Here is a 13,888-nt window from a genome sequence, read left to right on the forward strand (position 1 = left end):
TGAGGACTCCAAACGCATCTCTAATTACAATGGGGTCAGCTACTTACTCTGAGAAGCTAAGGCCAATTTTAAGACCATTTTATGAAAAGGATTAATTTAAAGAGAAGCATGTTTAATTTTAGTAGCTAATTGGTTTCCAGGAAAAGAAAAAGATCACCTGTCAAGAGACAAAGAAGATTTTACAAATAAAAGAGGGATGAATAAGATAAGCATCTTCTCTCGCCTGGGAAGCTGAATAGCTCAGCACTTACATAGCACTTTCCACCTTCAGGGGCTCACACAAACACTCAAAGGTGGGCACCTCAACACTCTCTCCTCTACGGAGGCTCACACTCAAACCATCTTCTCAGAGAAATCAAGGACAGTGTGCTCACACTATGTCAATAGCGCTTTGCCTTTTCCTTGCTTTATGGCTGATTAAGGAGAGATTATTGCATATAACTGAACATGAATGCAGGCAAAGAGATAGGAAAAATATTTACTCAGCTGCAGGAGCCCAAAGCAGAAGGTGGAGGGTGTGGGGTGGTTTTATGCCGGGTCTCTGTTATGGAGGCAAAGGAGGGTTCAAACGGCAGAGCCCTGCTGAGGGACAGTGTCTGGTGTCTCCAGGTGCCTGTGAGGGCCAGCAGTGGCGAAGCCCTTCCAGCCACTGTCCTGCCAACAGAGGGCGCACAGAGGCCAGTCCCTGCCAGCTGACCCCCGGCCTGGGCCCCTGCAGCTGCCGCTGCAACCCTGAGTGTGGGAAGCACAGGGAGAGTAAACAGGGGACCGAGCCCTGTGGCTGCCCTGGGCCCGGGAGGCCCCTCTAATCTGAAGCGGCTAGTGCTTGGGGAGTGGCATCTTTCTTGTGCTGGGCAGAAGAGAACTGGGCTGGAGGTGGGAGGGGAGGGAAAGGGAGGCATTGGCCAACAATGGTACCTCCTCAATCACGTGGCCATGGATCTAGCTGGGGCAAGCTTTGTCAATCACATCGGGGCAAGCTTTGTCAAGCTGCCTCCTGGAAAGGAAAGGCAATGGTGGTGCCCAAGCTCCCCTAGGGGAGGCTCCCATCAGACTTGCTGGAGATTATATTCCCAGAACCTAACATGATGTCTAGCCCACAGCCCACTTAATTCACATCTTTTAAGTCAATCCTTGTAGAAGCCTGCAAAGTAGGTGCTAGTGTTATTTCTCTATCACAGCTGAGGAGATGAAGGCACAGGACAGAGCAGGGCAATGGCAAGCTGTGGTGCCCAGCGTGGTGCTCCAGAGCTGCTTACCAGTTCTCCATGGATGTGGGTACCTGCCGGGTGAAGGGTTCTGCCCCAAGCTTAGAGAGGAGCTGGGAAGCACCCTGAAGATGGGAAAAGGAGGAATTCTGGTTTTATCCTCCTTGTGACTTCCGCTGAAAACAGGGGCCTGAGACTGGAGTAGCCCCAGCCAAGCCTCCCTGCAGCTCCGATAGTGCCAGAGGTTGTTATGGGCCATTCAGTTCTCAAGATTCCTGGGCTGTGGGTATCTGTATATGCAGAGGCCTGGTTATCTGCCTGGCTGCACAATCCTCACATATGAACCATGCACCCAGACCACCTCCTCCAGTGGAAATGCTACATTTAGAGAAAACATACTTGCAAGAGGAGGAACCTTCTGCTTCTTATGTTTAAATAAATGTTCCATACCACTCTTGCTTTCACCTGGCAAGGAAGGCTTTTTTTTTTTTTTTTTTGAGACGGAGTCTCGCTCTGTCGCCCAGGCTGGAGTGCAGTGGCATGATCTCGACTCGCTGCAAGCTCCGCCTCCCAGGTTCATGCCATTCTCCTGCCTCAGCCTCCCAAGTAGCTGGGACTACAGGCGCCCGCCACCATGCCCGACTAATATTTTTGTATTTTTAGTAGAGACAGGGTTTCACCATGTTAGCCAGGATGGTCTCGATCTCCTGATCTTGTGATCCACCCACCTCAGTCTCCCAAAGTGCTAGGATTACAGGCGTGAGCCACTGCACCTGGCCGAATCTTTATTGTTAAAAACTGGTTTGACCAATTTTCTGTACATTTGATCTTCATTATGGGGATGACGATCTTACGGTATGAATAGTCCTCCCTTCCTTCCTTCCCTGGACCCTCCCCTGACCAATCTTGCTGAAACTGAATTTGAATTGATTAGCTTCAATTCAATAACAGAGACTAAAGAGAGACATGGAATTTCAAATACTGAGCTTTGTTTGGCCTCCTAGAGAGGAAATAAAGTTTCCTATGTCACAATATTATTCTCCCCTATAACCACTGGGAGAAACAGCAGGCCACCCCTAAGCATACAGGGGAAACTCACTCCTCCCAAATCTCTGCATCCCAGAAGTTAAGGTGCACTGCTTCTTTCCAAAGGAAGAGTGGTCTCTGACTACGCTGCTCTCTTAAATTTGATCTCTGTACATTGCATCCATCACTGCTCGGTAGTTGGAAGGAAGCGGTGGCAGCCATGGCTGTGTGGGCCTGGTTTTTAGAGCCATGCTGGTTACGTGGTCACAGCAGTAATTGCTTTAAGATGATGAGGTGTTCGGACCCTTGCTGAGCAATGCAGCCTACCTCATTGTGCCATCAGGCCCCCAGGGTCAAGAAGCAGCTGGATGCTGCTTACATCAAATATGGCTCGCTATTAGTAGTTTTTTTTTCTGGTGACAAAGGGCATTGCACCAGAGAGGTAGTGAAATCGCATGTCCTGAGACTGCTTTCTTAGTCTCCAGAAAAGTTTGAAAATTTAAAAATAAACCTGAGGTCTGACTCACAGATAAGCAGTTCCATATACACCTGGAGTCAACAATAACTGATGCCAGGCCTAGAAAGAAGTGGTAAATTTTGTTTTTCAAAATATCGGGCCAGGCGTGGTGGCTCACGCCTGTAATCCCAGCACTTTGGGAGGCTGAGGCAGGAGGATCACCTGAGGTCAGGAGTTCGAGACCAGCCTGGCCAACATGGTGAAACCTCGTTGCTACTAAAAAAAATACAAAAAATTAGCCAGGCGTGGTGGCGGGCATCTGTAATCCCAGCTACTCGGGAGGCTGAGGCAGGAGAATCGCTTGAACCCAGGAGGTGGAGGTTGCAGTGAGCCAAGGTTGTGCCATCGCATTCCAGCCTGGGCAAGAAGAGCGAAACTCCATCTCAAAAAAAAAAAAAAAATTAAAATTCTGTGGCATATTAGGGACAAGTCCCCCAAATCAAGGAAAAAGAAGCAAAACCAAGAAATGGGCGAGTGAGCATTTAGTGTTCCTCCGGAGGCTGACTCAGGCACGGATCACAGCTCGGCGCTCGGACTGCTCATGGCCCCTTTTGTGGACACAAGGCAACTGAAAGCCTATGTGACCTGCTGATGGCTCCTGTCTCCAGGAGGAGGAGAGGAACGTGGGGCAGACATCACAAGAAAAGGTGAGCATGACGGGGTGGCCTGGAGAGCAGCACCCAGGGCACGATCTGCTGGCTTAAGGTTATGGGAGGAGGCAAGTCTCCGTGGTGACCATGGCTAGAGGTCAGGTTAAAACTTCGGATCTCTGCTTTGAGAGGAAATTCAAAGCCAGTATCATTTTAATTACACATACCACACACACATGCACACTCAGAGTATTTTAGAGAGAAAATGTCTTCAAATGCCTGGAACTGTAACAGCAGAAAGAGCTGTGGTTTGGGGTTCAAATTCAGGTCTGTGGGTGGAGGAGGGATGGATTTCTCGATACCTTTCTCTGGCTCTAAGCCAGATCCTTTGTTCACTATTTTCTAGACACCCAAGGAGGGAAAAAAAAGACTGAGAGTCCCAGTGCAGAATGTTTCATCCTAGGAGGGGCCCTGGTAACCTGGGCCTGACCTCGAGGGCGCAGAGTGACACTTCCTCCATGTTGATAATGGAGTCTGGCTTCGGTTCTCCCTCCCAGACATTTTTCAGTTTCTCCTCTTTCCGCTTTCATCCACTTGACATAACTGGGTCTCTCCTCATCACTCCCCTGGACAGTGGGCCTCTTGGCACGACAGAGTTTCTGAGATTGATGATCTCCTTCTGCTTCTCGTGCCCTTTACCTACTCTCTGCTCCTGATGGTCTCCCGTGAAAACCTGCTTTAATCATACAATGGGCTGGCTTCCCAGTCAGCACCAATGAGGAAAAGAAACCCCAGTTCCATCCTCTCTCAAAAGTCAGTTTCCACACCTGAAGCAGAGGCTGGTGAACAACACGTGGTATTTCCCACCCCTGTAATGGCTTCGTATGTGCTGCCTTTAGGACACCAGGTGGAACGGGACCCTGAAATCCATCCCAGGAATCACTAACTTCCATAGTCTCAAATCATGTGTTTAAGCTACTCCACTAATGAGAAGTGATGTACCTGCCCTACTTCATCCACAGAGGGGCGTGGCTCGCCATCTAGCAGCTCCGTGGCTGTTTCCTTAACTCGCCCCCGTGAGGCTACCTATTGTTAAGCAGTACAAGACAGGTCTCTTAAATATGTTTTGATTAAACACGTACGATGTATGTGTCTGTCTTTAAACACTTGAAACTGCAACAGAAATTCCAGGTCCTTTTTTTATTTTTAAACCTTTGTACATTTTCTTTCAGAGTTGTTAGAATCAGATGTCACCTGACTTGCCTATTCAGTGCCTAATCATTTGGGCCAGCTTTTGGGGAGGTGGGGTGGGGTAGGGAGGAAAAAAACAGGAATTTAGGGCATTTCAGTAATTATTGCACAGTTTTCATGTTTGAAAGTGAACCTCAAACCATAAGATCTTTATTGATATTTTTCTAGTAAAGTCTTTCAGTTTTAGAATATTTTTAGCCCTAATAAATAAAAATTACTAAAGGCCTGTACTTCAACTAAGCAATGCTGGAAAGGAATTCCACTTAAGTGACTCTTTTTAAGGCAAAAACCAGGAAGCTGGTGTGTGGACAAGAGCTTGGGTCAGAGGCACCACCTTAGGGAGGTACACGGTCAACCAGTGGCTCACAGTGAAAAGCGTTTCCACAGCAAAACTCCATGACCTTTCTCTAGTCCCCAAAGGTTACCAGGAAAGGACAATAGACAGCAGATTCCCTTCTTAATTAACATTTTTATTAAATAACCCATTTCAAATAATGGTTAAATTCTCTAAATTTATATCATTCTATTAACCATAATCTAATCTCATTAACCTTGAAATCCCAGTCTTAACTACCCAATTCTATACACCATGGTACTATCTACTAAACTAAATTAAGTGACCTTCAAACTATTTCTCCTCCATACAAAAATCATTTTTTATTTTTTGCTCATAGTTTTTTGTTGGATCTCTCTTGATATCATTTCCTGTGAACTTGGTTGCTGAAGGCCCCAATCTGGGAAGAACTTTCTTATCAAAATCAAATCATATATAATAATCTCACTTTACTCACTCAAACTGGTTTATTTTGCAGCACTCCCCTGCCTGTCCCCAACCCCACCCTCTAGCTGCCTAGTAGCTTGCTGCCTCTTTTGTGGCCTAAAGATCCCGTGAAGGGCACTGTCTACGGTGGTTACACAGCCAGGAGCATGGAGTTCTATCCTTTAATCTCCACCTGATGGGAGTTGGGGGAGGGCTGGGGGTTGGGAAGAAAATGACAGGAGATCCCTCTCTACCTCCAGGCTTCTCTGAAGCAATGTCCTTGACTTTAAATGCCACGGCTCTAAATACTGATTCTAGATTACTCTAGTTCTCCTTTTTCACATCGCTAAGGCTGGTGGAAGATACAAGAGCCTTACTGTTAATTCTCGCTTTGCTTTTTCTTCAACACTCTGGTCAAGCAAAAGAAAGATTCCAGAGCTGTACTTGCACTTTCTTACGAATATGCACACAAACTGTATTGCTTTTCTTCAGCCCCACCTTCATAATAGCCCCCAACCTCAAGATGCTCTCAGCTTTCTCTCTCTTTTTTTTTTTTTGAGACAGAGTCTCACTCTTTCGCCCAGGCTGGAGTGCAGTAGCGCAATCTCAGCTCATTGCAAGCTCCGCCTCCTGGGTTCAGGCCATTCTCCTGCCTCAGCCTCCCGTGTAGCTGGGACTACAGGTGCCCGCCACCACACCCGGCTAATTTTTTTGTATTTTTAGTAGAGACAGGGCTTCACTGTGTTAGCCAGGATGGTCTCGATCTCCTGACCTCGTGATCTGCCTGCCTCGGCCTCCCAAAGTGCTGGGATTACAGGTGTGAGCCACCGCAGCCGGCTGCTCTCAGCTTTCTAAATTTGTGATCTAAACCTTTTAGACAGGCTCATGCTGAAGTGGTTTTCAGAAACACAAGAAAATTACTATCTTTTCTTGGGTCTCATCTTCATCAAAATAACCTTAGGCCTTATGACTGCCATCCTATGTGCAATCGGAGTAAAATATGTTAGACAAATTTTGATTGTTTATTTTTATTTATTTATTTATTTATTTTGAGAGAGAGTCTTGCTCTGTCGCCCAGGCTGGAGTGCAGTGATGCGATCTCGGCTCACTGCAACCTTCGCCTCCCAGCTTCAAGCAATTCTGCTGCCTCAGCCTCCCAAGTAGCTGGGATTACAGGTGTGCACCACCATGTCCGGCTGATTTTTTTTGTATTTTTAGTAGAGACGGGGGTTTCACCATGTTGGCCAGGCTGGTCTCGAACCCCTGACCTCAGGTGATCCACCCGCCTCGGCCTCCCAAAGTGCTGGGATTACAGGCGTGAGCCACTGCACCCGGCCTTGATGTTTTAAAAAGCAGCCAGGGCCGGGCAGGGTGGCTCATGCCTGTAATCCCAGCACTTTGGGAGGCTGAGGCAGGCAGATCACTTGGGGTCAGGAGTTCAAGACCAGCCTGGTCAACATGGCGAAATCCCGTTTCTACTAAAAATACAAAAAATTAGCTGGGTGTGGTGGTGAATGCCTGTAATCCCAGCTACTTGCAAGGCTGAGGCAGGAGAATCACTTGAACCTGGAAGGCGGAGGTTGCAGTGAGCCGAGACTGTGCCACTGCACTCCAGCCTGGGCAATGAGAATGAAACTCCATCTCAAAAAAAAAAAAAAAAATTAGGGGGAGCCTGCTTTTCCGGTACACAGTTCCTCAGTACAAAGCATGGGGCTTTCTGTCAGCAGAAGCCTCCCAGTGGGAAACCAACCTGAAGTAGCAGGAAACAGACACCAACCCTAGGGGCAGGGAAGATAACCAACAGAAGAAACAAAAACACTTCTAGGATGACTAGTACGTGTATGGTTATTGGTGGCTATCACCTTGGAAGTACAGGCATTTTAGCATCCGTAATATCAGACACAACACAAAACCCCAATCCAATCAATCATCAAAGAATCCTAGAGTTAGAGACAATCCTCAGTCTTCTGTTCTCACATCCCTCCCAAAGGGGAAGCTTGCTGCACATGTGGGGTGGCTTACCTGGGGCACTGTTGGGGCACCTCATGATATCTGATTGGTTGCTAAGCAGAAAAGAACCAAATTCCTCCATGCCCTTCATATCTTGGAATGGCTCATCTGCCCATCAAGATCAGCCCAAACAATGAGACAGACCACCTCGGTTAGCTGTCATGTTGCCAGGTGGCCAAGCCTTCCTGTAATCTCACCTGAACGCCCTCTCCTGTGAGAGCTGAGCAAGACTGGATCTGCCAGACTCGGTCGCGGATGGTATGCAGGTTCAGTCCTTCTGCAATTTCAGAGGCAGGGGCTGCTGTGAGCAAATCCTGCTTATTAGCAAAGATGAGCACTGGCACACAACTTAGTTTTTCTTCCTCCAGTAATTCCGCTAGTTCCTGGATTTTGAGAAGGGAGAGGGAGGGAAGGTTAAAATCTATACATCTATGATATTTAACCATACACTACTTTTTTTTTTTTTTTGAGACAGAGTCTCACTCTGTCACCCAGGCTGGAGTGCAATGGCGTGATCTCGGCTCACTGCAACCTTCGCTTCCCAGGTTCAAGTGATTCTCCTGCCTCAACCTCCTGAGTAGCTGGGACTACAGGCATGCACCACCACACTCAGCTAATTTTTGTATTTTTAGTAGAGACAGGGTTTTGCCATGTTGGGCAGGCTGGTCTAGAACTGCACACCTCAGGTGATCCACCCACCTCGGCCTCCCAAAGTGCTGGGATTACAGGCGTGAGCTACCATGCCCGGACAACCATGCAGTTCTAATCAGAAAAAAAATAACAGTTAAGCTGATCAACTAGCAACTTTCAAGAGTAGTGATTCTCAAACTTTTTTCTTTCTTTCTTTCTTTTTTTTTTGAGACAGGGTCTCGCTCTGTCGCCCAGGCTGGAGTGCAGTGGCGCAATCCCGGCTCACTGCAACCTTTCACCTCCCAGGTTCAAGCAATTCTCACCCCTCAGCCTCCTGAGTAGCTGGGACTGCAGGTGCACACTACCATGCCCAGCTAATTTCTGTATTTTTAGTAGAGATGGGTTTTCACCATGTTGGTCAGGCTGGTCTTGAACTCCTGGCCTCAAGTGATCTGCCCGCCTTGGCCTCCCAAAGTGCTGGGATTATGGTGTGAGCCGCCGTGCCCAGTCTGATTATCAAACTTGAACCTGTATAAGATTCCCCTGGCAGATTCCTGGGCCCAACCCAGAGATCCTGACTTTGGAAAGTCTGAGCTAGGGCTCAGGAATTTACTTTTTTTTTTTTTTTTTTTTGAGACGAGTCTTGCTCTGTCGCCCAGGCTGGAGTGCAGTGGCGCGATCTCGGCTCACTGCAACCTCCGCCTCCCAGGTTCAAGCAATTCTCTGCCTCAGCCTCCCAAGTGGCTGGGATTACAGGTGCCCACCACCACGCCTCGCTAATTTTTTTTGTATTTTTAGTAGAGACGGGGTTTCACCATCTTGGCCAGGCTAGTCTTGAACTCCTGACCTTGTGATCCACCCCCCGCCCCCCCGGCCTCCCAAAGTGCTCGGATTACAGGCGTGAGCCACCGCGCCCGGCATAGGAATCCACATTTTTAGCAAACTCCTGAAGTGATTCTGCTACAGATGATTCACAGATCACTTTTTTTTTTTTTTTTTGAGACAATATCTCACTCTGTCATCCAGGCTGGAGTGCAGTGGTGCGATCACAGCTTACTGCAGGCTCAACCTCCTGGGCTCAAGCAATGCTTAACTTAGCCTCCTGATCAGCTAGCTGGGACCAAAAATTTTTTTTGGCCAGGCGCGGTGGCTCACCCATGTAATCCCAGCATTTTGGGAGGCTGAGGTGGGCGGAGTTCGAGACCAGTCTGACCAATATGGTGAAACCCTGTCTCTATTAAAAATACAAAAATTAGCTGTGCATGGTGGTGGGCACATGTAGCCCCAACTACTTGGGAGGCTGAGACAGGAGAATTGCTTGAACCCAGGAGGCAAAGGTTGCAGTGAGCTAAGATCATGCCACTGCACTCCAGCCAGGGTGACAGAGCGAGATTCTGCCTGGAAAAAAAAAATTTTTTTTTGTAGAGACAGGGTTTTGATATATTGCCCACGCTGGTCTTGAACTCCTGGGCTCAAGGGATCCTCCTGCCTCAGCCTAACAAAGTGCTAGAATTATAGCGATGAGCCATCACACCTGGCCCATAGAACACTTTTGAGAAAATCATTCAAGGGAGAAGATAAGAAGTGGTTTGAGATTCAAAACTTACCCAAGGTTATTACCTGCAAATAACTTTCAATGCGTGTGTGTGTGTGTATGTGTGTGTGTGTATGAAATTTAAACTGAAAATGACAATTACTTTAGAGATAATTCTGTTTCACCAATCTCTATCTCTAAAACATGCATGCACATGCTTCACATTTCATCAAACCTACATCCTAAAATAACTTTATTGGTCCATCTGGCAAGGTCCCTGATATTTAGGTTATAGGTTGGGGTCTAAACTATATGTGATTTTGTTTACAAAAACTATAGGAAAGGGTGTATATGTACTTAAATGATAGGCCCCACCTTTTCCTCATTAAATCCACATTTTAGCTACTTAAAACACATGGGCTTTCAAGGAGAACTGTATGGATCAAGAGGCAGATGACTACATAGGACCCCCTCCACCTCCAAGCTCATTTCACATGAGTGATAATCCAGAAATCATCAGGGTATGGAAGGGTGGTGGGTTGTTTCCAGAAGTCTGGAGAGTTCTCAACTCAATTTCAAAAAAAGGGACATAAACATGAGAACTGCTACCTTTGGAAGGCCACCTGTGGTCATTTAGGACACAGGCCAAGGACTCTGCAATGATAACTTTTTAAAAAACTTTTTTTTTTTTTTTTTTTTTTTGAGAGGGAGTCTCACTCTGTCACCCAGGCTGGAGTGCAGTGGCACAATCTCGGCTCAGTGCAACCTCTGCAGTGGGTTCAAGTGATTCTCCTCCCTCAGCCTCCAGAGTAGCTGGGACTGTACAGGCACGTGCCACCACACCTGGCTAATTTTTTGTGTTTTTAGTAGAGACAGGGTTTCACTGTGTTAGCCAGGATGGTCTTGATCTCCTGACTGCAAGTGATCTGCCCACCTCAGCCTCCCAAAGGGCTGGGATTACAGGCGCGAGCCACCGCACCCAGCCCTTGGCATGTGCATTTTTTCCTGTCCTTTCAGATTTGTCAAAGTTACCCCTGAATCAATTAAGTAGGTATTGAAAAATGTAAATAAAAATGAGAAGTGACTTGTTCCTCTGGGTTCATTTTCACATGGCCTGGGAAAAAACCTGAAGAGCCTTTGGGCATGGTGCTAAGTTCCACTTGTCTGTATCTCATATATTCAATTTGATTAAAGCTAAAAAGCTTTAATTAGAAAACTGTTTAGGCTGGGCATGGAGGCTCACGCCTGTAATCCCAGCACTTTGGGAGGCTGAGGTGGGTGGATCATCTGAGGTCAAGAGTTCAAGACCAGCCTGGTCAACATGGTGAAACCCTGTCTCTACTAAAAATACAAAAAAATTAGCTGGGCGTGGTGGCACACACCTGTAATCCCAGCTACTTGGGAGGCTGAGGCAGGAGAATCACGTGAACCTGGGAGGTTGAAGTTGCAGTGAGCTGAAATTGTGCCATTGCACTCCAGCCTGGGTAACAAGAGTGAAACTCCGTTTTGGAGGGGGGAAAAAAAAACTGTTTAAAGAACTCTCAACTAATTTCAGACAACTGGTATTTTTGCCTGCTTGCTAGAATAACTGTCTTGTTTGAACTGTAAAGGTTAACAAACAAAACAAAACAAAAACCTCCCTCACTCTCACACATTTATAAGGTTGATTAATGAATACCCAGTTATTTGGGAACTATCTCAACAGAAGAATTAGTATTTAAAAAATATACTAGGCTGGGCGTGGTGGCTCACACCTGTAATCCCAGCACCTTGTGAGGCTGAGGCGGGAAGATCACCTGAGGTCGGGAGTTCAAGACCAGCCTGACCAATGTGGTGAAACCCTGTCTCTACTAAAAATACAAAATTAGCCAGGCGTGGTGGTGCATGCTAATTCCAGCTACTCGGGAGGCTGAGGCAGGAGAATTGCTTGAACCTGGGAGGCGGAGGTTGGGGTGAGCCGAGATCATGCCATTGCACTCTAGCCTGGGCAACAAGAGCAAAAACTCCGTCTCAAAAAAAAAAAAAGTACATATATATATATATATATATATATATATATATATATGAACTTTGATATAAAAAAGAATTATTTACCTGACCCGTCTCTTCAAATCTTTTTCTGTCTGCACTGTCAATTACATATATCTATAAAGGAAAAGAAGAAGGTTATTTCAGTGAGCAGAGATGGAAAAGACAGGGCAATTTCTGCAAAAGGAGCAGGTGATCCCCAATCAGCATATTCCAATTAGCACAACATACAGAAATTGACTGGTGAGTCTCATCTCATTTATGAAGGCCAAACAAACAAATACACAAATTAATTAAATAGGGATGCCCAGAAAATACCTTCAGCAATGCTCCAAAGTCTAGGATTTAGGAAAACCAAGTGGGATAAAATAGCTACATTTAATGGGCACTTGATGTTGTCACTAAACATTACTAGGTCTACTCTATTAACCCTCATTACAACTCTACAATATAGATTTCACTATTTTCCTTTTTTTTTTTTTTCTTTTTTGAGACAGAGTCTTGCTCTGCTCTGTCACCCAGGCTGGAGTGCAGTGGCATGATCTCGGCTCTGGGTTCACCCCATTCTCCTGCCTCAGCCTCCCCAGCAGCTGGGACTACAGGCGCACGCCACCAAGCCCAGCTAATTTTTTTGTAGTTTTAGTAAAGACGGCGTTTCACCATGTCGGCCAGGCTGGTCTCGAACTCCTGACCTCAAGTGATCCACCTGCCTCAGCCTCCTAAAGTGCTGGGATTACAAGCATGAGCTACTGTGGCTGGCCTACTTTGTTTAAATTATGTTAAGTTTAAACACAAAGCTGATATTAATAATAATACAGTAAATGATTAGTAGTAACATGAATATATCTTGAAAAGACATTTATATCTGGCCTACTTTGTTTAAATTATGTTAAGTTTAAACACAAAGCTGATATTAATAATAATACAGTAAATGATTAGTAGTAACATGAATATATCTTGAAAAGACATTTATATCTGTCAAAAGGCTGTTATTATTTCTCGGCCTAAAGAGAAATGGAAGATACCCTATCCCCTCCCTTCCATCACACTTCAAGTTTTATTTCTTAGACAAACCCTCAAATTAATAAAGCTGATGTCAGATGTTCTCAATGTCATCTTCCCTAAGAATAACTCTGGTACTTCTAGGAGTTACTCTTAGTCTTTCAAACCTCTTTTTTTTTTTTTTTTTTGAGATGGGGTCTTGCTATGTTACCCAGGCTGGTCTCAGACTCCTGGGCTCAAGGGATCCTCCCACCTCAGCCTCCTGAGTAGTTGAGATTACAGGCATGCACCACCAGACACAGTTTAGAGAACCATTTAATTTAATACTCCAAAGCAAGGGTAGGCAAACTTTTTCTGTAAGAGGTCAGCAGTCAATATTTTAGCCTCTGTGGCCCATACAATTTTTTTTTTAAATTATACTTTAAGTTTTAGGGTACATGTGCACACTGTGCAGGTTAGTTACATGTGTATACATGTGCCATGCTGGTGCGCTGCACCCACTAACTCGTCATCTAGCATTAGGTATATCTCCCAATGCTATCCCTCCCCCCTCCCCCCACCCCACCACAGTCCCCAGAGTGTGATATTCCCCTTCCTGTGTCCATGTGATCTCATTGTTCAATTCCCACCTATGAGTGAGAATATGCGGTGTTTGGTTTTTTGTTCTTGCGATAGTTTACTGAGAATGATGATTTCCATACAATCTCTTTCACAACTCTTGAACACTCCTGTTATTGTTAGAAGGCAACCACAGAAAATCTGTAAACAAATGTATGTGGCTATGTTCCAAGTAACTTCATGGACACTGAAATGTGAATTTCATATAATTTTCACATGTTGTGAAACATTATTCTTTTGGCGTTTTTCTCCCCAACCACTTAGAAATGTAAAAACCACTCCTAGCTTGAAGGCTGTACAAAAACTGGAGGCAGCCTGGATCAATTTGTCGACCTGCTCTAAAGCAAGATTTGATTACGGTACTCTAGAGATAATGGGAAAGAATGAACCAGGCAACTCTTGTGTCAAGCCTCAAGCCTGCTCTTCTAGGCAGTGTGGAGTCTAGCGTAATAAGTCTTTTTCAACCAACAATGGAAGACTATTAAACATAGACAAATATAACCCATCCACCTCCTTCACTCTAAGCTGCTACAAAACTGGCAGACAGGGCTGTGAGTCACAAGGCCTTAGAATCTAATCCCAGGGACTCAGTTGCTCCCCCAAACTTGTTTAATCTCAAACAGCACTGGAAAATAATGAAAGGTTGACTCTCGATCCAAAATATTATCTTGTACTAGTGTCAAGTACAAGGATGCAGCTGGAGGAAGCTTCTCT

General features: G+C 45.8%; 1 protein-coding gene across 2 annotated transcripts in view; it reads right to left on the reverse strand.

The window, feature by feature from the left end:
- The window catches only part of ARL3 (ADP ribosylation factor like GTPase 3), a 37,874-nt gene that overhangs the window by 1,613 nt on the left and 22,373 nt on the right, over positions 1-13,888 (reverse strand). The window contains exons 4-5 of one of the 2 annotated variants that reach the window (XM_024346574.3): positions 11,621-11,671; positions 7,560-7,745 (exon numbers count right to left, since the gene is read on the reverse strand). In XM_024346574.3, coding sequence (XP_024202342.1) covers positions 7,560-7,745; positions 11,621-11,671 — 237 coding nt within the window. The remainder of the gene's footprint in view (positions 1-7,559; positions 7,746-11,620; positions 11,672-13,888) is intronic. The other variant, XM_024346575.3, reaches the window with a different exon arrangement.

The sequence above is a fragment of the Pan troglodytes genome, chromosome 8 (assembly GCF_028858775.2).
Source record: "Pan troglodytes isolate AG18354 chromosome 8, NHGRI_mPanTro3-v2.0_pri, whole genome shotgun sequence".
NCBI lineage: Eukaryota > Metazoa > Chordata > Mammalia > Primates > Hominidae > Pan > Pan troglodytes.